The sequence below is a fragment of the Arvicola amphibius genome, chromosome 6 (genome assembly GCF_903992535.2).
Source record: "Arvicola amphibius chromosome 6, mArvAmp1.2, whole genome shotgun sequence".
Taxonomy (NCBI): domain Eukaryota; kingdom Metazoa; phylum Chordata; class Mammalia; order Rodentia; family Cricetidae; genus Arvicola; species Arvicola amphibius.
In genome coordinates this window covers 111,934,825-111,959,350 of record NC_052052.2, presented here as the reverse complement: position 1 = coordinate 111,959,350, position 24,526 = coordinate 111,934,825, and the positions used below count along the sequence as shown (strand labels likewise).

The 24,526-nt window shown below is 41.1% G+C and overlaps 1 protein-coding gene across 2 annotated transcripts; it reads left to right on the top strand.

Annotated features, from left to right (window-relative positions):
- The first annotated feature begins 4,540 nt into the window (after window positions 1-4,540).
- Window positions 4,541-12,057, top strand: LOC119818030. Of its 2 annotated transcripts, XM_038335556.1 has the most exons (3): window positions 4,541-4,722; window positions 9,229-9,426; window positions 9,984-12,057. In XM_038335556.1, exons 1-3 carry the CDS (start codon window positions 4,674-4,676, stop codon window positions 10,433-10,435), a joined length of 699 nt encoding a protein of 232 aa, XP_038191484.1. In that variant the 5' UTR covers window positions 4,541-4,673; the 3' UTR covers window positions 10,436-12,057. The 2 variants fall into 2 exon arrangements, 1 of the variants encoding a protein (XP_038191484.1); XR_006020829.1 differs by lacking the exon at window positions 4,541-4,722 and having other exon boundaries at window positions 9,042-9,410.
- Window positions 12,058-24,526: the final 12,469 nt, after the last annotated feature.

Here is a 24,526-nt window from a genome sequence, read left to right as displayed (position 1 = left end):
TCTTGTCTTTTTCTACTTCCCATGTAGATTAGGTCTATGTATGTCTCTTAGGGTCATCATAAGTCCTCTGGGATTTTGAATTGTAGGCTGGTTTTTCTTTGATTTATGTCTAAAAGCCATTTATGAGTGAGTACATATGATATTTGTCTTTCTAAGTCTGGGTTACCTGACTCAATATGATGTTTACTACATGTATCCATTTGCCTGCAAATCTCAAGATGTCATTATATTTCTACTGTGTGGTACTCCATTGTGTATATGTATCACATTTTCTTTATCCATTCTTCGGTCAAGGGGCCTTTAGGTTGTTTCTAGGTTCTGGCTATGGCAAACAATACTGCTAAAAGCATAGTTGAGCACATGTCCTTGTATGAGTGAGCATCCTTTGGGTATATATACAAAAGTGGTATTGCTGAGTCTTAAGGTAAGTTGCTACCTAATTTTCAGAGGAATCACCATACTGATATGCAAAGGGTCTGTACCAGTTTGCAATCCCACCATCAATGTAGGAGTGTTCCTTTTACCACCACATTCTCTCCTGCATAAGTTGTCATCAGTGTTTTTGATCTTGGACATTCTTACAGGTGTTGAGATGGAATCTCAGAGCTGTTTTGATTTTCATTTCTCTGATGGCTAAGGATGTTGGGCATTTCCTTAAGTGTCTTTTAGCTATTTTAGATCCCTCTGTTGAGAATTTTCTGTTTAGGCCTAATCTCAATCTCCATTTTTTTAATTGGATGATTTATTCTTTTTTTTTTTTTTTTTTTTTTTTTGGTTTTTCGAGACAGGGTTTCCCTGTAGTTTCTAGAGCCTATCCTGGAAATAGCTCTTGTAGACCAGGCTGGCCTCGATCTCAGAGATCCGCCTGCCTCTGCCTCCTGAGTGCTGGGATTAAAGGCGTGCGCCACCACCGCCCGGCTGATTTATTCTTTTGATAACCAATTTCTTGAGTTCTTTGTATATTTTGGAAATCAGACCTATGTCTGATATGGGGTTGGTGAAGATCTTTTCCCATTCTGTAGGCTACTGTTTAGTCTTGTTGACCATGTCCTTTGCTCTACAGAAGCTTTTCAGTTTCAGGAGGTTCCATTTATTAATTGTTTCTCTCAGTGTCTTTGCTACTGGCATTATATTTAGGAAGTGATCTCCTGTTCTAATGCGTTCAAGTGTACTTCCCACTTTCTCCTCTATGAGATTCAGTGTGGTTGGCTTTATGTTGAGATCTTTGATCTATTTGGACCTGAGTTTGGTGCACAGCAATAGATATGGATCATTTTTCACTCTTCTACATGTTTATATCCAGTTATGACAACACCATTTGTTGAATATGCTTTCTTTTTTCCATATTATATTTGTTGCTTCTTTGTCAAAAATCAGGTGTTCATGGGTGTGTGGATTGATATCCATGTCTTTGATTCAGTTGCATTGGTCCTCTGTTTTTATGCCAATACCAGGCTGTTTTCAGTACTATAGTTCTGTAGTAGAGTTTGAAGTCAGGGATTATGATGCCTCCAGAAGTTCTTTTATTGTACAGGATTGTTTTGGTTATGCTGGGTTTTTTGCTTTTTCATATGAAGTTGAGTATTGTCCTTTTAAGGTCTGTGAAGAATTTTGTTGGGATTTGATGGGCATTGCACTGAATCTGTAGATTGCTTTAGGTAAGATTCCTATTTTTACTATGTTAATTCTTCCTACACAAGAGCATGGGAGATCTTTCCATTTTCTGGTGTCTTCTTCAATTTCATTCTTCAAAGGTTTAAAGTTCTTGTCATACAGGTGTTTCGCTTGTTTGGTTAGAGTTACTCCTAGATATTTTATGCTACTTGTGGCAATTGGGAAGGGTGATGTTTCTCTGATTTCCTTCTCAGTCCATTTATCATCCGTGTAAATGAGGGCTACTAATTTTTTTGAGTTAATCTTGTTGTTTTTGAGTTAATCTTCAGTAATCTACATTACTGAAGGTCTTTATAAGTTTTCAAAGTTCTTTAGTAGAATTTTTGGGGTCGCATATATAAACTAGCATATCATCAGCAAATAGTGAGAGTTTGACTTCTCTTTTGTCTGACGTGTATTCCCCTTAATCTCCTTTTGGAGTCTTATTGCTCTAGCTAGAACATCAAGAACAATATTGAATAGACATAGAGAGAGTGGACAACCTTGACTTGTTCCTGATTTCTGTGGGATTTCTTAAAGCTTTTCTCTATTTAGTTTGATGTTGGCTGTTGGCTTGCTGTATATTACCTTTATTATGTTTAGGTATGTTCCTTGTATCCTTGCTTTCTCTAAGACCTTTATCATGAAGGATGTTTATTTTACCGAAGGATTTTTCATCATCTAATGAGATAATCATTTGGGTTTTTTTTTTTCAGTTTGTTTATATGGTGGATTACATTGACAGATTTTCAAATGTTGAACCATTCTTGCATTTTTGGAATGAAACTGAATTCATCATGGTGGATGATTTTTCTGATGTGTTCTTGGATTTGGTTTGCCAGTATTTTATTGAGTATTTTTGCTTCAATGTTTATGAATGAGATTGGTTTGTAATTCTCTTTCTTAGCAATGTCTTTATGTGGTTTGATTATCAGGGTAAATATACCTTCATAAAAAGAGTTTGGCGATGTTCCTTCTATTTCTATTCTGCGGAACAATTTGAGGATTATTGGTATTAGTTCTTCTTTGAAAGACTTGTAGAATTCTGAGCTGAAACCATCTGGTCCGGGGCTTTTTTTAGTTGGGAGACTTTTGATGACTGTTTTTCTATTTCTTTAGCAGTTATAGGTCTATTTTATTTGCTCATCTGTTCTTGATTTAATTTTGGTAAGTAATATTTATCCAGAAAATTGTCCTTTTCTTTTAGTTTTCCAATTTTGTGCAGTACAGGTTTTCAAAGTATGGCATAATGATTCTCTGGATTTTCCCTGTGTCTGTTGTTATGTCCCTTTTTTCATTTCTGATTTTGTTAATTTGGATATTCTCTCTCTGCCTTTTGATTGGTTTGGATTAAGGTTTGCCTATTTTGTTGATTTTCTCGAAGAACCAATTCTTTGTCTCATTGATTCATTGTATTGTTTTCTTTGTTTCTGTTTGTTTGCTTTCAGCTCTCAATTTGATTATTTCCTGCTGTCTAGTTCTCCTGGGTGAGCTTCCTTCTTTTTGTTCTAGAGTTTTCAAATTTTCTATTAACTCACTAGTGTGGGATTTTTCTGGCTTCTCTATGTAGGCATTTAGTGCTATGAACTTTCCTCTTAACACTGCTTTCATTGTGTCCCATAAATTTGGGTATGTTGTGTGGTCATTTTCATTTAATTTTAGGAAGTCTTTAATTTCTTCTGTTATTTCTTCCTTGACCCATTGATGATTCAGATGACCATTGTTTAATTTCCATGTGTTTGTGGGCTTTCTGGAATTAGCGTTGCTGTTGAATTCTAATTTTAAGCCATGGTGATCCGATAAAATACATGGGGTTATTTCAGTTATTTTGTATCTGTTGAGGTTTGCTTTGTTACCTAATATGTGGCCAGTTTTTAGAAAGTTCCATGAGTTCCTGAGAAGAAGGTATCTTTTACATTTGGGTGGAATGTTCTGTAGATGTCTGCAACGTCCACTTGAGTCATAAATCTGTTAGCTCCCTTATTTCTCTGTTAATTTTCCTTCTCACAGACCTGTCCAGTGGAGAGTGTGAGGTGTTGAAGTCTCTCACTCTTAGTGTGGGGTTTAAAGTGTGATTTAAGCTTTAGAAGTGTTTCTTTTACAAATGAGGGGTACTTTTGTATTTGGGGCATGGATGTTCAGTATTGAGATTTCCTCTTGACGGATTTTCCTGTGACTAATATGAAATGTCCTTCTTTGTCTCTTTTGATTGATTTTAGTTTGAAGCCTATTTTTGTTAGATATTAAAATAGTTCTAATAGCCATACTGATGAATTTCTTGCATATCACTGAAGAGTCCAAGAAATAAATATGGATTCCAAAAATGAGGAATATATATATAGTTGCAAGTCTGGGAGAATGAGAACAGACCATCAGCAGCTTTTCCAGCAGATCAAGGATCATTCACTCACAGGGAGCTGTTTTCTCAGATGTTTGGGAAGCTTAGGTCATTTTACGACTGGCTGTTTCATTTACAAGACCAGAATGCCCCCCTATAAATTTAGAATGGTGTCCTGGCCAGTCCTGATAAACGACAGAGGTGAACTGAGCTAACCTTTAGGAGACAGAGATAAGGTGACCTTTGGGTCAGATACTGTCTCCGTTTATGGACAACTGGCACCAGAGCAGGGTATTTTATGGGATACATCTGGTCAAGAGACTAGCTGACCGGACTAAGATCTCAGACCTCCTTATCACAGCTGTCAAATTGATGAAGTATACCTTGTGAGTAAACCTGGGAACAGACAAATGGGACTGTCCCCAAGATGACCCAAGCCCCTACCAATAGAATTACTGTTACTAAGCCCCCCTCCCCATGTAACCTGTAAACCTATAAAAGCTGAATAAAGAGTTGGATCGGGGTGATCAGTTGGCGAGACCTGCTGATTCACCCACAGACGCCTGTGAAATTAATAAAATAACCTCATGCTAATTGCATCTGTTGGTTTGGGTCATCGAGTTAAGGGGGAAATCGCCACCCTTGAAAACGAGGGTCTTTTCATTTTGGAGGTCCCACCGAGATGCATTTTGAAGCCCCCCTACTCGATAACCCACTGAGCCAAACAGGAGGTAAGAGCCGGCCATATGTGTCTCTTTGTGTCCTTTACGTCTGTTAGTCTGTTATGTGGTTGTGACTTTTGAAGTCGTTTGTACGTACAAGCGCTCCGTAGGCTAGGTGAAGGAGGGAGCTGACGGGTTCCGTACTCCTCACTAGCCACCCTTGGCAGACGTGCCAAGGAGGTCGGGAGCCCGACTTTTCGGGGCTCGATTCGTATCTGAGAGTGAACAGGCCACTCTATTGGAGAGCAAGGGAGATGTAGTCTTGCCTCCTCAGTCTGAGAGCAAGAGAGATGTAGTCTTGTCTTCTCAGTCTGAACTTTTGCTTTGGGCCGCGCGGCTTCTGGCCTGTGTCTATGTTGTGTCATGTCTTTGTTTTTTGTATATATGTTTGTACTCGAGTCTAAATCTGGTACCATAGGGCAGTAAGTAACCACCTCTCTGACCCTAACTCTAACTTTAGAGAAAAGCTACAGACCCAGCTGTGAAAATCCGATAAGCTGGCGGTCTGCCCCCTTTCCCCACCTCTATAGGCTGTGCCTCGCCAAGGCTGTGCTACTAAATGGCCCTGCTTCCTGACCGGCTCCGTCGTCCCCGCGCCCACCACCCGGCCTGGCGACATAGCTCGGAGCCCCGGCCTCCCCCGCCAGCGCGCCGATGGGTGCCTGAGTGAGGCGGCTCGAGCCTTTCTGTATCACCCGCCCCTTGCTGGGGAGGGGATAGCGGCGGTGGCTCTGCGAACCCCTACTGCCCCACCACCTTCCTCTGCTTGTGACTATGGCGTGCGCTGTGGCTCTCTGGGACTCGCCCTGGGACTGCTGCTGGCACTGGCGCCCAGCATTCTCCGGAGCTCAAGTCTCTGGGGGGAGGGAGCGGAGCCCGGGGCGGAACACCTGGCCCCAGCCAGGAGCAAACTTTGCTGCCGTCGGGCAGGGTGGAGGGGGGGGGGGAACGGGGCCAAGTCAGAGGAGGGAGCGCCGCAGCCCCAGCCTCTGTGCGCAAGTTCCCCGTGCACCATGCTGTTGGGTTCTCCAGGCTCGACCCCGCACAGTGAAAAGGCAGGCACCGAGGAGGCTCACCAAGGGCGAGGAGCCTTCGTTGTCGGTGCAGGCGCGGGGATGCTCAAAGTTCTAGCATCATCGCCGAGCCCAAGGCGCGTAATTCTCCCCTTAGCGCTGGGGCGGGCACTGAGCCTCGGACTTGCCCCACTCCACAGGGGAGTTCACTCACAGGGAGAGCCGTCTTGGCTGTATTAAAACCAAACAAAGGCTTTGGCTGGAGCATCCAGGAGAGAGGAATGCTTGCCCCCTGAAGTCCCTGTGCTGAAAGTGACTCCCTTGCTCCAGCATGGCTCCATTCTGACCTGGAGTCCACCAACACCGTGCAGGAGGATTGGGGAAAGGAGGGCTGCCTTAGATAATCCAGAATGCTCCCTCCCCCTATAGTCAATACCAAGGTCTTCCCAGCTCCTACTGACAGGTATGTCTTCAAGGGACTTCCTCTTCTACTTCTGCCCACTGCCTATGTGAAAAAGCTAGCATTTCTCAGTGCCACCTCAGCCAGGCCTGGTGCTCCCCAATCCTTGGGCCTAGTGTGAGGACTCAAGAGATGCCTCCGTGGTGAACAATGTGATATCCCCGAGGAACTGAGTTGAGGCTTCCAGGTGGCCGACCAATCCTGACCTGACAAGTTCCCTAGAATGGATTCCTCATGGGGCCTCTCATGGTTTACTAGCTTTCCTCCGAGCCTATTGTGTGGGCTTGGACTTACTGTAGTATGTAGACACCAGCCAAGTCAGTCATTGACCATTCCCTCCCCAGTCTCTTTTTGGGGGTCTATGGGAATGTGCTAGCTAGAATGCTGGGGGTACTGAAGTAGGGTTATGGGAAGCTTATGACAGTACATCTAGGAGCTCACTGTGGATGGCTGAGGCTGGAGCCAGGTCCTGGAAGGATCCCCAGTGGGGTTCCCTGTGGGGTCTCTTTTCCAAAGAAAAGGCTTGCTCACCCTGGAAACTAAGGTGCTAGGGACTGAATGGTAGCCTCCCTTCAGCAAGTGCCGTATAAAGCCTTGTGCCAAGGATTTATTGCCCTTGCCCAGGGGAGATAGCTGGTGCTAGCACCAGGGTCATGGAACTAAGACCTCCTATGGAGACACACGTGCCAGCAAGATCCAAGCTGGTGCTAATTCCTCCCCACAAGACCCAGTATGCCTGGGAACCAGAAGTAGGTTGTTTCTCTGGGGTCGGATACCCTATTAAAAAGCAAAAGTCCCCTAAAGAGCCTGGACCTCTTCATTTTGACAGCCAGGACTGGGTATGACAGCAGATAGAGAGATTACAAGTAAGTAACCCTAAGGCGAATGTGGATTCAGGAACAGGTAGTAGGACAAGCCAACATCAGAAGGGCCTCCCAGCCCTGATAGCATCTTTCTTCTAGGGATGCTTTGTTCCAGTCATCATGTGCTATGTCCAGGATAAAGCTTCTGGTTTAAAAATTTAAAAAGTTAAGCTGAGTCACTTAAAAAAAAAAGTGCTTATATAAAAAAAAAACCTACAGATTATTGGTTTCTATAGCTCTTACTACGCAGTGTGTCCAGAGAAAAATAAATTCCCAGCTCTGTTTAGATGGATACAGAACTACACTGTCTTTAAGAACTATTGCTGTAAAAGCCCTGGCCGGAGCCAGGGCCATGTAAACAGCCTAGCTGAGCTTCTAAGTCAGCCCATGTTTAGATCTGAGTTTGGCACTTGACTGCTTGCAATGCTTGTGATAAGATGGGGGTTCTGAGTTGCCCCACATGGCAAAGATCAACTAGAGCCTCTCACCCCCTACAGCCACAATGATGATGTTGCTAAATGATAAAATTGAGTTAAAATGATTCTTTTGATTCTTTATGTTTATGGCTATTTAAAAACATGATGTTTCTCGTTTATTATTGATATAAAGGATGTACAATTTGGGTTGTTTTTAGGTTCTGTCTATGATGAAATAAGTTTGCTATGTAAAATAGGCTCAAAAGGGATATTGCTAAGTTTTAAGGTAATATGTTACCTAATTCTGAAAATTCACCATACTAATGTTCAAAGTAGCTGTATCAGTTTACATTTTTACCAGCAATGGAGGATTTTTATTCCACATTCTCTTAAATGAAAATTGTCAAACAATATTTTTAATCTTGGTCATTTTTATAAGGATAAGATAAAATCTCAAAGTTGTTTGATTTGCATTTCCTCAATAATTAAGGATATTATATTCAAGCAAATTTTAAATACCTTTTAATTATTTTAAGTTCATTTGTTGAGAGTTTACTGTCTTGGTCTGTAACATAATTTTATTAGAATATTTGTTTTTATGAGGATTAAGCTAAGTTCCTTATATGATTTTAAAATATTGATAAAGATACCTTCTTGTTCTACAGGCTGATATTATGTTCTGTTAATTATACCCTTTGCTATACCAAAAAGCTTCTTAGTTCCGGAGATCTCATTTATTGATTGTTTTTCTCAATGTCTATGCCACTGAGGCTGTGCTTAAAATTGTATTTAAAATCTTTTTCTTCTATGAGGTTCAATATTGTTGGGTTTATGTTAAGGTCTTTGATTCGTTTGGATTTCAGCTTTGTGCATAGAGGTAAATATGGATCTATTTTCTTCTTCTACATGATGATGTCTAATTAATTCTTAAAGGGAAAAACTGACAGTCATAACAGCCGGGCTCATGACAAAAGAGGAGGGGCTGCAAGGCACCCCACTAATTTGGCCAAGGTAAGAGAGGTTCTCCAGGGTCCAGTTAAAAATCTGTGTTCCTTAAATGATTAATAAAAGTTTACAGACATTTTACCCAACCTCTGAAGGTCAACAGACAGCGGTAGCCATGGCCTTCATAGGACAGTTAGTATCAGATATAGATACCTTACAAAATTTGGGGAGACAGAGAAAATATTAAACTAGAGACAGAGAAAGTAAAAAAAAAAAAAGGCAGGACTCAGACAGATAGGGAGACTGGGCAACAGAAGATTAAAGACAAATAAAGACGGACAGAGGCACCCCTTGGACAGAGGCCAATGTGCTTATGAAAAGAAAAGGACATCAGATACCTCTATAGATCTTCTAAGGGACACAAGAACTGAGTACTCTTAAAAAAAATGGTTAAAACAACCATTGAACAAACTGGACATCTTACGAACTATAAATTTAAAAAAAAGGACAAATAAATGACTCTTTCCTCCCTGGTCAACATGAATATATGATCAAAGCCTTTTGTTGACCAAACAAGGGAGTTCTGCTTTCCCTGCTGTCCTCAGTTTTGCAGGAGACTGCTTGTCTGCTTCTGCCACACCCTCCTCACCTAGGATGACCACCTCCCCCTGCCATCACCATTGGAGAAATCCTCACCTAGCAACTGCCTTGGTGCCACACTTGCCCTGAAGCCGGCATGAGCCCTGGCTGCTCACCCTGCAGTCTCGCTCCCCTCACCCATGTCAGACTGTGATAGAGCGCTCACAATGCTACTACAGGTGCCTTCCTTCACCGGGCTGCTGCTCCTATGCCCTGCTCACGTCGATGGACTATGGATCCTACCAGCATCTACAGAAAGGACAGGTGGCTGGCAGAGCGGCAGGCTGAGCTGTGCCAGGCAGAGCCGGAAATGATGGCGAAGCTCTCCTGGGGCACAAGGCTGGGAGTCCTAGCCGAGCAGGTATACAAAACTGAAGGTAAGCAGAAGGCGGGGGCAGCAGTGATGGACAGAAAGCAAATGATCTGGGCCAATAGCCTCCCTGAAGGGATGTCGGCAGGCCCAGAAAGCTGAACTTATGACTTTGGTACAAGTTCTATGATGGCAGAGAAAGAAGATAGCCATCATACATTGACCAGGACTGAGACAGCCAATGTAATGGCTAAGAAGATCATAAAAATCTCCCCGAGGTTTGGGATGCCCAAGGTAATCATGTCCAATAATAAACCTGCCTCTGTTGCCCAGGTAAGTCATTGGGGATCAATTGGAAGTTGTGCTTACCAACTCCAAAGCTCAGGTCAGATAGATAGAATAAATAAAATTCTAAAAATATTTTTTTACAAATTAACATAATTGGCCCTGGAGACCGGCAAAAAATGACTGGACAGACCTCCCTCCCCCTGTCCTGTTCTGGGTTCAAAACACCCAGGACTACATGGATTAACCCCTTTTGAGATCCTGTACGGAGGTCCTCCTCCAGCCATAACTTTCTTTGATTCTGATATTGCTGATTATGCCACCTCCCCTACCCTACAGACCCTCCAGTTGGTGCAGCAAGAAATCTAAAAGCCCCCGACAGCTGCCCACCAGGACTCAGATCGGGTTCCTGTCACCCCTCACCCCTTCAAGATAGGCGACAGCGTTTGGGTCCGGAGACATCAGACAAAAACTTTGGAACCACGGTGAAAAGGTCCATGCACTGTACTCCTGACCACCCCAACTGCTCTGAAGGTGGACGGAATTGCTGCCTGGATCCACGCATCGCACGTCAAAGCAGCCCAGCTGGAGCACCTCATCGACAATCCGGATCCAGGATCACCATGAAAGCTCCAGCACACCCAAAACCCACTAAAGATAAGACTTGTCAGGGCTTAATATTGATCACAACCCTGGCCCTCCTTGCCCTAGATGCCAGGGTCGCGGGGAGCCCTCACATACCAAAAAAACTTACTTGGCAAGTGTTCTCCCAATTGGGGGACATGGTCTAGTCTGTCACTGGCCTTCACCCTCCGGGGGCCTGGTGGCCTAGTCTTAGCCCTGATTTTTGCCAGCTGGCCGCGGCGCTTGAGACATGGGGCATAGCTGCTTTTAAATATGATCAGCTAACACTTAATATGGAACAACCTCAGGAGGCGATGGGATAGAAGGCTGTTCCAATCTTATTAGGCGACTTCTTCTTGCTCCACTTGATTTTTATGTCTGCCCCTGGGATGGGAGAAATCAGGCTACTGCCCACCGATGTGGAGGCCCTGGGGAATATTTTTGTGCTGCCTGGGGATGCGAAACCACAGGTGATGCGTATGGGAACCCATCCTCCTCCTGGGATAAGATTATAGTCCGCCGTGGATAAAAAAAGCCTCCCCACCTTGAGAAAATACTAAAAACAGGGAACTGCAGGCAAGGAACAGGTGAATGGTCCTGCACCTCGGGATACTGTTTACCCCTTAACATTTCTTTTACTCCCCAAGGAAAGCAGGATTATCAAAGCTGGATAAAGGGACCACCTCGCCTCCTAATGCCGGGGAGAGATTGTACGATCTGATAGAGGGAACATACTCGGCCATTAACTCCACTCAGCCGGAGTTAACACAAGCCTGCTGGCTCTGCCTGGCCCCTAGTCCCCCCTATTATAAAAAAAAATAGCCATAACTGAAAATATAACTTATGCTAACAGCATCCCAGAGGTCTGCAAGCATCAGAACATATACAAGTTAACCCTCCCTCAAATAGGACAAGGAACATGCTTAGGAAGTGTGCCCCAAGCCTATCAGCCTTTTTGTAACCACACACTGACATTCCCCAAGGAAAACTATTACCTGCTCCCCCCTCCAGGGACATTGTGGGCTTGTAATTCGGGCCTAACTCCGTGTGTGTCAACCCAGGTCTTTGACCAAATTGCAGACTATTGTATACTGGCACAGATACTGCCCCACATTATCTATTATGCCCCAGAGACTGTTATGGACTTTTATGAAGGCAGTTCCTGCTCCAAAAGGGAACCCATTACGTTGACCTTGGCTATGCTGCTGGGGGTAGGAGGGGTTGCTGCAGGAATAGGAACAGGGGCTGCTGCACTGGTACAAGGCAACAAGCTGGCCTACCTTCAGGACATCATTAGTGCAGATCTGCAGGCCCTTGAAAACTCCATCTCCCTGTTAGAAAACTCTCTTACTTCCCTGTCTGAAGTGGTTCTACAAAACAGGAGGGGACTAGATCTGCTGTTCCTTAAAGAAGGGGGCCTATGTGCGGCCCTTAAGGAAAAATGTTGTTTCTATGCAGACCATTCTGGAGTCATCCGGGATTCCATGGCTAAGCTTAGGGAGTGTCTCAAACAGAGACGCAGAGAATATAAAACACAACAGGGCTGGTTTGAAGGATGGTTTTATAGATCTCCTTGGTTGACCACTTTAATCTCCACAATTATGGGACCCCTTATAATTTTGCTCTTGATTCTGACCTTTGGACCTTGTATCCTTAATAGGCTAGTTCAGTTCATGAAAGACAGATTATCTGTAATATAGACTATGGTTCTGGCCCAGCAACTAACCCAACCAGGGAACAAGAACAATGGGTTTAAAAATCTATTCCCAAAAAAAAAAAAAAAAAAAAAGGGAGAAATGAAGAGTCCAAGAAATAAATATGGATTCCAAAAATGAGGAATATATATATAGTTGCAAGTCTGGGAGAATGAGAACAGACCATCAGCAGCTTTTCCAGCAGATCAAGGATCATTCACTCACAGGGAGCTGTTTTCTCAGATGTTTGGGAAGCTTAGGTCATTTTACGACTGGCTGTTTCATTTACAAGACCAGAATGCCCCCCTATAAATTTAGAATGGTGTCCTGGCCAGTCCTGATAAACGACAGAGGTGAACTGAGCTAACCTTTAGGAGACAGAGATAAGGTGACCTTTGGGTCAGATACTGTCTCCGTTTATGGACAACTGGCACCAGAGCAGGGTATTTTATGGGATACATCTGGTCAAGAGACTAGCTGACCGGACTAAGATCTCAGACCTCCTTATCACAGCTGTCAAATTGATGAAGTATACCTTGTGAGTAAACCTGGGAACAGACAAATGGGACTGTCCCCAAGATGACCCAAGCCCCTACCAATAGAATTACTGTTACTAAGCCCCCCTCCCCATGTAACCTGTAAACCTATAAAAGCTGAATAAAGAGTTGGATCGGGGTGATCAGTTGGCGAGACCTGCTGATTCACCCACAGACGCCTGTGAAATTAATAAAATAACCTCATGCTAATTGCATCTGTTGGTTTGGGTCATCGAGTTAAGGGGGAAATCGCCACCCTTGAAAACGAGGGTCTTTTCAATCACCATAGAACCTCTACCTGACGATAGATGAAGAAAATGACAGAGCCCCACATTGGAGCACCGGACTGAGCTCCCAAGGTCCTGATGAGGAGCAGAAGGAGAGAGAACATGAGAAAGAAAGTCAGGACTGCCAACTCCCCCCAGGTCCAAGAAGGTGATTGACCAAGCTGAGAAGGCTCCCACAGAGCCCGTCCATGAAGAACAATCAGAGCCCAGAGCCATTGTCCTTTGCTTCTTAGCATAGAGTGGGGAACCCTGATGGCTCCTTGGCCTTGAGAGGGAGGGAGGGGAGGTATGGGTGGAGGGGAGGGGAGGGAAGGGGGAGAAGGAGGGGAGGGAAGGGGGAGGAGGAGGGAAGGGAGGGGGGAGGAGGAGGGAAGGAGATGGAAATTTTTAAATATAAAAAAAATAAACCATGAGGAAAAAAAAAAAAAGTCAGGACTGTGAGGGAACCTCCAGCTGGCGACAGATGGGGAAGGTGACTGAGCCCCACATTGGAGCACTGGACTGAGCTCCCAAGGTCCTGATGAGGAGCAGAAGGAGCGAGAACATGAGGGAGAAAGTCAGGAACGTGAGGGGTGCGTTCACTCATGGAGACGGTGGGACAGAACTAAAGGGAGATCACCAACTCCAGTTGGAATGGGACTGATGGATCATGCGACCAAACCCGTCTCTCTGAATGTGGCCAACAGCGGGGGCTGACTGAGAAGCAAAGGACAATGGAGCTGGGCTCTGATTCTTCTGCATGGACGGGCTCTGTGGGAGCCTTCTCAGCTTGGTCGATCACCTTCCTAGACCTGGGGGGAGTTGGGAGGACCTTGGACTTAGCATAGAGTGGGGAACCCTGATGGCTCCTTGGCCTTGAGAGGGAGGGAGGGGAGGTATGGGTGGAGGGAAGGGGATGGAAGGGGGAGAAGGAGGGGAGGGAAGGGGGAGGAGGAGCGGAGGGAGGGGGGAGGAGGAGGGAAGGAGATGGAAATTTTTTAATATATAAAAAAAAAATAAACCATGAGAAAAAAAATAAAAAAAATAATAGAATAAAAATAAATAAATAAAATAGTTCTACCAGCTTGTTTCTTAGGTCCATTTGATTGGATTTTTTTTCCCAACACTTTACTTTGAGGCGATGTCTTCTCTGTGGTTGAAGTATGTTTCTTGTATGTAGCGGAAGGATGGATTCTGTGTTTCTATCCAATCTGTTAGCCGGTATTTTTTATATTTGAGTTGAGTTCTTATATTAATGCATGTTAATGACCAGTGATTGCTAGCTCCTGTTTTTTTAGTTTTCATTGTTGGTGATGTTATTTTGTGTCTTTTTCCCTTTTGGAGGATTTGCTGCTGTGAGATCATCTATTGTTTGTGTTTTTGTGGATGTAGCCAACTTTCTTGGTTTGGAGTTTTCCTTCTAGTACTTTGTGTAGGCCTGTGTTTGTGGCTAGGTATTGGTTAAATCTGGTTCTGCCAGGGAATATCTTGTTTTGTTTTTCTATGGTGATTGAAATATTTGCTTGGTATATTAGTCTAGGCTGGCATCCATAGCCTCTTAATATTCTTTCTGTGTCTACCCATCTTTTTTCTCTGATTGGTGTAGTTGGGACTATCTGTGTCTAGTGATCAATCTTCCAGGTGCCAGTGGATCCAAGGCTCAGACTGTTTCTCCTCACGGAGCAGTCAGGACCAAGGTTCCAGTCACCCTGGAGTTATTTAGTGTTCCTGGAGATTGCTCAGCATCGCGCTGCAACACTGGGGGTCGTTCGGACCTGCTCGCATGGATGTTGCTTTCTTGGGACTGCTCCCACTGAGGTCATTGCCTTGGACTTGCTCCAACAGAGGTCACTTGCTCAGGCCTGCTATGCAGATGTCTCCGGCTGGGGCCTGCCCGAGCAGTGGTGGCTCCCTCACATTTGCTCTGTTGTTGCCTTGGGCTGCTTCTGTGGAGGTCACCTGCTTAAGCCTGATCCTGTGGCAGTTGTTGCCTCAGGCCTGCTCCAGCGGACTCATTGGTTCAGGCCTGCTCCTGAGGAGGCCTGTTTCCACAGATGTCCAAGATATAATTCTTAAAAATATGATACTCTATGAGAGATATTTAAATATTACTCTAATTTTAAACTGATGTTTAGTTTTCATTCACAGGACCATTTAATGTAGCATTTATCATTTTCAATATTTTATAAAGCAAAATAATAATTTTAAATCTTCAGTTTTTCAACAAATATTTCCTAGTCTTTTTAATATCAGAAAATTATTTTGTCTCATTTTCTATCATATTGGTTCACACATTTTTATCAAAATATTTTTTAGTTTATATTAAATAAAACTTCCATAAGACCATGGTAAAATAAGTTATATCTGACTTTTAAATTAGAAGAAATAATTGATACGAGTGTTAGGGTGTATTTTATTAAAGCCAAATTACTACATTAATTGTGTTTTAAAATCATTATTCATTTTTATTAGCTTCCATTAGCATGAACACGCAAGATTTGATAACAACTTTCAGACTCACAGTCTGTAACCTACAGGGTAACTAACCACACATCCAGGTCTGCATCTTAGTTCTCTGCTTCAATTATTAATATCTAATTCTCTTGGAATTTGCATTTTTATTGCATCAGTCAGAGATAATTTCAGTGGAAAAATCAATGCCAAAGTAAAATCTTCAGAATTTTCCCCCAGATTCCTACTCAAACTGTGATTAATTTTCTATATTTTTATTAATGTGATATACTCTAGAGTTAATAGTGTTTCCGTTTGTGTTGAAAATTTCACAGCATATTCTTTGCTGTCACATATATTATATAAATACACATGCAAATATATTCATATATACAAATATGGTTCACTTTTACATCATGAGATAAAATAAAAGAAATCACCTTAAGAATCATTTTTAATGAATTTATGTAAACTGTGCATGGTGACTCATGATTAATCCAAGCATTGGGAAGTTAAGGTAGGAGAACTGGTGTGATTTCAAGATCAACCTGGGCTATGTAGTAGAGAAACTGCTCTCAAGAAGAAAAAAAACTTATGTAGATGTATTTGTTTATATAAATAAATATACATGCCTTAGTATAGAAAATGTCTTGTGTTAAATTCTAAAGTTAAATTTTCTCATTAAAATAGAGATGTGCATGTTTTATCCGGTAAAGTGGCATTTATATTGCTTTCCACATGCAGTTTGAAACAGAGTGGTGGGATACTATGGAAAGATTTACATGAAGATTAGGTGGGAAGATGGGGAAAAACTGAGGGTAGTGGTCATGGCTAAACAAAACTATATATTAATTAAAACCATATACAAATCTATTACTTATAAGCTAACACACATATGTTAACTTGGACTAAATTATGCATAAACACACATACGCATTCATATTTGCACATATATCTGTGTATACAAATATATTCTTATGTATATATATATATATATATATATATATATAATTTTGAGTAGATGTATCCTGCACAGGTACAGATGTTGCTCCCAGAAGCTTCTAAACAAACATCTGATTGCCAGAAGTGAGATGCCTCCCTATGAGTTGTTGGCCAGGGATATCCAGAGGCACTCAAAAAAATATTATCTATCGCCATTTCTCTTGGTTTCCCACCAAATTATATGTCAAGTGTCTATTGTTGAAGACAATACATTGTGGAAATCAAGCTAATTTGAACTTGAGGCTTCCTTCTTGCTGGTTAGCACGCACAAAGCTATAATATGTTATTTAAGCTGCTACTGGGGAAGAAATTTCATCAATAGCCTTACAGAGGTGTGGATTGTGAACATTACAATATTTACCTGACAGATAAGTTATACCTATTGATAAAATAGTGGCATAGATGTTTGGGGATTAACCAACTACTTCAAGATTGCATGTGAGACCTACACCATAGGAGAAAACATATAGCTGATCTGGCTGGAGAAGTCACAGGCCTAAAGAATTTATTACTGATTTTTCACTAAATTTTATCAAGTACCCTGTAAGGATTTATAATTATTCCCATAAACTAGTGTTGCACTTAGCCTCAGGTGGAGAAGCTTCTTGTTATGGCTAGTATGGAAAGTCTAACGGGTCAAAGTTCTGTGAATAAGGAATTTCTGCGTGTTTAGCTCTAAACAGAACATTTGCAACATGCCCTAAAGGCCAAAGAACATTGTCAGAATAGGGGAAGAGAGATTGTAAGAGTCAGAGGATGGGAGGGAGTGCCTTAAAGCACCATCCGCTGGATGGATATGACATAGTTGTTACAATTATGAACACAGCAACTGTGGCTTCCTGCATAACAGCTGACCAAATTGGACCCTTGAACATTCTGTTACAGTGCATGGGCAGTCATTGCTGTCATTGGCTTAGCCAATGGTAAATTGCTTCTGTGCCAGGAAATAGTCACTTACCTATGCTCATTATCAGCAATTCCAATTAAACTTGGTAAGTCACACACCCCATAAGGTAACTATATGAAAGCAGGGGAAGAACGGTGGGGGAGGAAATGGGATTACCTGCAGTTGTAGGTGTAAGAGAGGCTAACGAAGGGTTATCTGGAGTGGGAGGGGTTGTAACAGGCTTTCTTGGACCACCAGCTCCCAAACCATGATTTGGATACCTATTACTAATTATTAATGTACATCCTTAGCTTAGGCTTTTTGCTGGATAGTTATCTCTATTTTTTAAAATTAAGTTAACCCATTTCTATTAATGGAGTAAGACAGTATTGGGAGAGAAGACTGGAATTGGGGTGGGAATTTTGAGGGTTATGTGGAAAATTAATGAAATAGAAACTCCCTGGAAGTTTCTATGAGGGTGACCTTAGTGAGGACTCCTGATAATGGGGTATACATAACCTGAACCAGCCATCTTCTTTAACCAGGGAAGGCTTTTAGTGGTAGGACTGAGACATCAACCCAGCTTCAAAACATTTGACCTACAATGTGCCATGCCTACAGGAGGTATTAGTATAACAGTGGTGGTGTAGAACTTGTGGGAGTGACAAACCGATGACTGGTTCTACTTGAGGACCACTCCAAAGAGGAAGCCCACTCCTGACATTGCCCAGATGGCCAGGACCCAGATGCTGGAGAGCCCAGAGACCTAAGATAGAACCAAACATGATTGGCCAAAGAAAAAAAAGTCAGTGCAATGATTCCTAATAATATTCTGCTATATTCATAGATAGGTACCCAGCTCAGTCATCATCAGAGAGGCTTCATCCAGCAACTGATAGGAACAGATGAAGAGACTTATAGCCAAACATAATGTGGAGCTTGGAGAATCTTGTGGAAGAGGCTCACTGGGACTAACAGAGACTGAAGTGACAATCATGGAGCCTATGGTTGTCTGAGCTAGGTCTTCTGCAAATACATTATGATTGTGTAGCTTGGTGTTCTTGTGGAAGTCCTGACAGTGGGAGTGGGGCTAACTCTGATTCTTTTGCCTGCTCTTGGGAACATTTTCCTCCTACTGGGTTGCTTTGTCCAGCCTTGATGTGAGGCTTTGTGCCTAGTCTTATTGTAACTTGTTATGCTGGGTTTGTTTGATATTTCTTGGAGGTCTGTTCTTTTCTGAAGAGAAATAGAGGAGAAGTGGATTTGGGGAAGAGAAAAGAAGGGGAGCCTGGGAGGAGTGGAGGCAGGGGAAACTTTGTTTGGGATGTAATAAATGAGAAAAGAATAAACTTTAAACAAGAAAGCTTAATGGAAGAGAATATATTCAACACAAAAATGAAACAAAAATATTTAGAGGGCTTGCTGAGACAGTTTTAAACACCTCATTGCACTTGGTCATTTTGAATATTCAATGCATACCATTAAATTTTTCTCATGTTAACCTTTGAATATATTTAGTTTGCTTTCAATATTCCTCCAAAAAGTGCTTTTATCCATTTTTAATGTAAAGTGATTCAATTAGGGATTGCATTTGTTTACATGATTTCTTGAGGGTTTATTACAAATTCTACTGACTATAATACTGATCTTTAACTTGAAATATCCCAATCGTAACATTTTGGGATTTAAAGACATAACCTTTGATCATTACCTGCCTTGAGCACTGACATTAAAATTTAACCTACACATGTTGTGGGAAAAAAATGTGATCAATTTCACCATTTTTGGCTATTTTCAAGATTTCTAAAATATTTTGTATTACAAGCAGCTTCTCATTATTAATATTTTTCTATCATCAATTTCAATTTATGTAAATATTACAACGAAAAGAACATTTACCCAAACCTGCTGTGTTCCTGTTTTGGCTTATTTTCATTAGTGTTTTATTGATGATGTTCAATTTTGTCAGTAAAAATATTGCATAGTAGTTAATGGTCCACAAGTACTGGTTTTCTTATCTTTAGGTATTCACAGTATGATAAATCCTACAGTGAATTTTTTTCATGTTTCTGAGACTTTTGAAAAAAAATACATGAAAAGATTAGTTAGTAGACTTGCTTCACGTGAAGCCCAGAAGACTGATCAAGATTGCTTATTTTATGTATGTATTTTCAGTTTATTTGCATTATTGACCTTCAATTTTAAGGAAGCTGAAAGTACAGAAAAGCAGTCAAGAGTTAAATTATATGGAAATTCACTTAAGATGATTTCCCGGTTTTAAGCGCTTGCCCCTCTTTTCTGGATGAGCATGAGAAAGAGGGTGTGGAAATTAGCTTTTGGATGGCGTGGGATTGAGGGAGATCAGCTTAGTGAGCAGGGTACTGCAAAGCAAACGTCTGTCTGCTGGAACATTCACATTAAGAAATAGAGCATTCCATAATCCTTTATCCTGTGTGTGCAATAAGGCAACTCCCACCAGGAAATTAAAGCTTTCAAATGGCAGTTATAAATTACAGTGATGGATTGTAAAGGAGGTGGTGAAAAATTACATTTCTGGAAATTATTTTGCGGAGTCCGTTGATCAGGTTCTATAGAAGATGATTTGCGAACGGCAATTACAGCAGAAGCGAAAGCACCAGTCCTGTGCTGTGGGCCTGTTCCAGAATCTAAGCAGAGCAGTGAGCAAATTAAAGATACCCACATTGCTAATACTGAAGACAGCTTCCAGGCTCAACATCCTAAGACTAAATAAATATATTCAAATTTCTAGGCTGCATCATCAAAATAAAAAATAAAAATAAATAAATAAAAGAAAAGTTAAACCCACTCAAAGTGAATGTGGTGCTCAAAAATTAAAAGAGCAGAAAATTGCTGTGTTTATGGAGATAACAAAATAATTTAATCAATCTCTCTAAATGCAGTCTAAATAAAATGCAAAATAAGGCTGTGTGTGAAAGCCAGCATGCCCTTCCTATCCTCACGCCTTCCTCGATCTGTTCCTGTTGGAAGGAAAATTGATGTTAGGAAACATGAAAAGCTAATAATCAGTTTTCAGTGTAGTATTCAGTTATGCATTGAATACTTTGAAATTTCATAACTCAGTCATATTTGAATCCCTTTTAATAAGATGAATACAATGCAACCTTCTTTAATTATATAAAAATTATAACTCTGATAGATATCCTAAAAAATCAACTATATGAACCACTATTGTTCCAAATCCACTTTTTACAATGGCTGATTAGCAATTCTTAATCTAGTAGCTTGACAACATTGCTTAATAAAATTATACACATGGCTAGTAAATTTAAAAATTTGGCTCTCATTGTTAAAATGCATTTTTACTGGTTGCCCTCATGTCCAATTTCACGTGATTTATGAAGGGAAGACATTCTCCCTTCAGTCACCATGTCCTAGCTGCCCAGAGGGAAGCCATGAGAAGAGGATCAGTCTTCTAGGTATGCATCAGAGGTAGGAGATGCATTCATTTATTTTTAGGAGTTATGAAAATCAATGTAGACCAAGCAACTAAGTTAATCTATTATGCTGATGTAGAAATTTAATAAAATATCTCTTATCTACTATTGATCATCTATCTACTTATTTACCTATATCTATCAAATACAAGTGAGATTTAATTCTACAAATACAAAACTTATGAAAGTATTACATGTAGTCCATCATCTACTTTAGTTATTGACACTTAATGGTTGTAAGATTTCAAAGATATTTTATTATTTTTACTTATTTACTGATCTATTATTATTGTTATGATGATGATGATAATGATGATGATGATGATGATGTGTGTGTGTGTGTGTGTGTGTGTGTGTTTATAGAAACACTCAGAATCCAGAATAGAGTGTCTAAACCCCTGGATCTGCAGGTTGCGAGTCACCCAACGTGGGTGCTGGAAATTGAACTCACGTTCTCGGTAACAGCCCAACCCTTCGGTGTAGCTTCCTGAGGGGTCAGAGTTCTGAACTGGCCTTAGCAATCGGTTCATTGGTTACATTTTATTCTGTTTTCATTTAATCTAGACCATTTAATCATAACAATAAATTTCTATTTACATTCTTAACTTTACATTAGAAATTACTAAAAGATTATGTAATTGAGGGCTATACATTGCTTGTGTCTCTTAGGTTTAAATTTCTACTCTAACAACTCTCTCTGAATAGCAAGTTCTCCTTTAGAAAATTTATGCCAGGTGATAAGAAAAGAAGGTCTGGATAATTAGCCTTTACCATGTCTAGGCTTCTTAAACCTCTCTATCTTTCTCTTATATGTTGCAACATCTGTGTGTTCAATAACTGGAGCAATCGAAGTGGTACATGAATTCTTACATCCGTATATTCCAATGAATACATGGAAACAAATACACCCTTATGACATTTTCATTTCATTTATTTTATACTCACTACTTTTTGTTTGCATTGTATTAATATTTTTAGAAGACAGAAGGTTGAGAGAGCATTTGCTCTCTCCTTTTATTTTTAGCTATTGATTCATGAACTTGTGATGCATAGGAACTCATTCATCTCATGTGTTCCAAATATTCATAAGCAAGCTTGCAAAATAGAATCTCCACATGCTCAAGTCCTTTGGATTTGTTATTACAAATGTGAAACTTTTTAAGTTCTGTATAGCCATATAAGTCAATCAGATGTTAAAACATCTGTGGAAAAATCATGTTTTGTATGATAAATGGAGAGTCCAAAGGCTCTTTGTTGTTTATTGGTTTTGAGACAGAGTCTCATATGGCTTGGAACTGACAAAGATCCTCCTGTCTTTGCTTCTCCAGCTCTGAGATTAAATGGTGTGTACCATCACTCTTGTTCAAAGGTTTGTCACAATCACCAAGCAAATACCACAGGTCTTCACGATCCTTGTTAGTTTCCTGCCATCTGAAAACACCAGTGAGCCAAGTTTCCCTCCTCCTCAAAGAGAAGGATCCCCCAGGAAATGATAAAACTGATCTAACTCCTCTTATCACCTTGCCTAAATATTTGCATCTATCAACTCTGATTTAAATGATCGTGAAGAAGAAAGATCTTCCAAGGTCTTTTAGCCAGCAGGTACTATGATTTTAAGAGTGCCTAATTGAAGCAATTTAAGTTGGAGAAGTCTATTATTATATGAACACCTTAGAAAAAAAATTAAGGCAGCATCTCATATATCCAAGGTTGGCCTTGAACTCTTTATCCATAGGCCTCCACCTCCCAAGACCTGGAGTTATAGGCATACACCTCATCTGGCTGTGACTATTTCTGTTTGTTTTATCTACCTCTCTTAAGCCAGTATAAGACTAAATTTTGCTACTCCGCACATTGGAACACTCATTGCCCCTCTTGTGAAAGGAAGTATTGTCAAGGTGCAGAATTGAAAATAAAGTCAATTAAGATCTTGATCCTGATTGTAATTTCATTCTTTGGCACTCTCTGGTCTCAGTAACTAATGCAAAGCCTGACCCAGGGATAAAGTGTGTGCCAACTGATCGAACAAAAACATACAAAGAGGGTAGAATTCTGGGCAGCCAAGCTATCAGCTTACAACATGAAAAGTGTTCAATAAAGATTTGTGTGTTGGCTGATCAAGGTAAGACAAAGAAAAATGGCAGCACCTGTTTCCTTTATCCACATTGTATTACTACTTCTGTAGTTCCAAATACTCAATTTGGTATTTTGGTGTCCTTGCCAATAAATTGGTTGCCTGGTGAAAATATTCTTCCAGAACAAAGCTGAAGAGCTACAAATGGGAAAAACTAGAAAGGACCTTCCAAAACACTCAGAGAATATTTAGCACAGCTGAGCTCCTTCTTGAATAGGCATCGGAGGCATACTTGTTTGCAGAGTGAGCAGCAGACAACACCAGGCTTCTAAAACTCTCAGCGATGCCTCTTTCGGCAGTTATCTGAGCATGAAGAGGCACTGTGAAAGAACCAACTGCATTTCCTCATGACACAACAATGGCCATGTTGTTTCAACTGCAACGAGTTGAAACAAAGGACTGATTAAACCACAGTGATGTATGAGTAGCATGTAAATCTTTTGTTAATTTTAATTTTTTATTCATATTACATACCATCACAGTCCTCCCTCCCTCCCCTCCTCCTACTTCCCCCCACCTGCCACCACCCCACCCTCTTATCTACTCCTCAGAAAGGGTAAGGATTCCCATGGGAAGTCAACAAAACCTGGCACATCCAGTTGACCAAGCTCCTCCCCTCTGCATCAAGGCATCTGACCAAGACATCCCACTATAGAAAATGGCTTCCAAAAAATCAGCTCATGCTCCAGGGAAAGATTCTGGTCCCACTGCCAGGGGACCCACAGACAGACCAAGCTAAAAAACTGTCACCCACTCGCAGAGAGCCGAGTTCCATCCCATGCAGGCTCCCCAATTGTCAGTCCAGAGTCTATGAGGTCTCACAAGCTTGGGTCAGCTGCCTCTGTGGGTTTCCCCTATCATGATCTTGACCTCCCTTGCTAATGTAATTCCTCCTTTCTCTCTTCGACTATCCTCCCAGAGCTCAGTCCAGTGCTTGGCTATGGATCTCTGCATCTGCTTTCTTTAGTTACTGGATGGAGGATCTATGATAACAATTAGGGTAGTCACCAATCTGATTACAGGAGATGGCCAGTTCAGACAACTTCTCCACTATTACTAGGAGTCTTAGCTGGGATCATCCTTGCGGATTCCTGGGAGTTTCCCTGGCACCAGATTTCTCCCTAACCCCAAAATGCGCCCCCCCCCCGTCAAGACATCTCTTTCATTACTCTCCCCATCATCACATTCCCAATGCACCCAACCTGAATCTTCATCTTCCTATTTCCCCACCCCCCATTCCAGGCCCCCAGTTTACCTGGGAGATCTCTTTTAATTCCCCTAATATACACCCTCTGTCAGATATTTTTGAACTGTAGTGGAAAAATTCAGTAGTTTCTTATACTTAATGAGAGTTTTTAAAAGATTAATCTAAATATCATGGTTACTATAGGTATACAATAGAGACTGTGCAAATATGGCTCGGCCTTGAGGACCATCAGAAAAACACTAGATGAATAATATATTAAGGAAATGCTAACATAAAATATGATAAGTAATATAGGAATAAAAATAAAAGTTTAAAGATTTTCATAGTTCAGTTTTATCCCACTATACTCTTAATTTAGTCTCTCTCTCTCCTCTCTCTCTCTCTCTCTCTCTCTCTCTCTCTCTCTCTCTCTCTCTCTGTGTGTGTGTGTGTGTGTGTGTATATATATATGTGTGTGTGTGAATCCAAGTATATATATATATATATATATATATATATATATATATATATATATATATGATGTCCAATATCCTTTACTAAAATATTCCATCTGGTAGCCAGTATGTAATTTATATGATTATCAACAAACATTTGGTTTCTTTAAGG

Bases quoted from the DNA above. Each gene is read 5' to 3' on its own strand.
- LOC119818030 (XM_038335556.1), top strand. From the start codon at position 4,674: ATGCATTTTGAAGCCCCCCTACTCGATAACCCACTGAGCCAAACAGGA. The intron at 4,723-9,228 runs GTAAGAGCCGGC...ATGCTACTACAG, and splicing joins CCCACTGAGCCAAACAGGAG to GTGCCTTCCTTCACCGGGCT. The intron at 9,427-9,983 runs GTAAGCAGAAGG...CCTACCCTACAG, and splicing joins GCAGGTATACAAAACTGAAG to ACCCTCCAGTTGGTGCAGCA.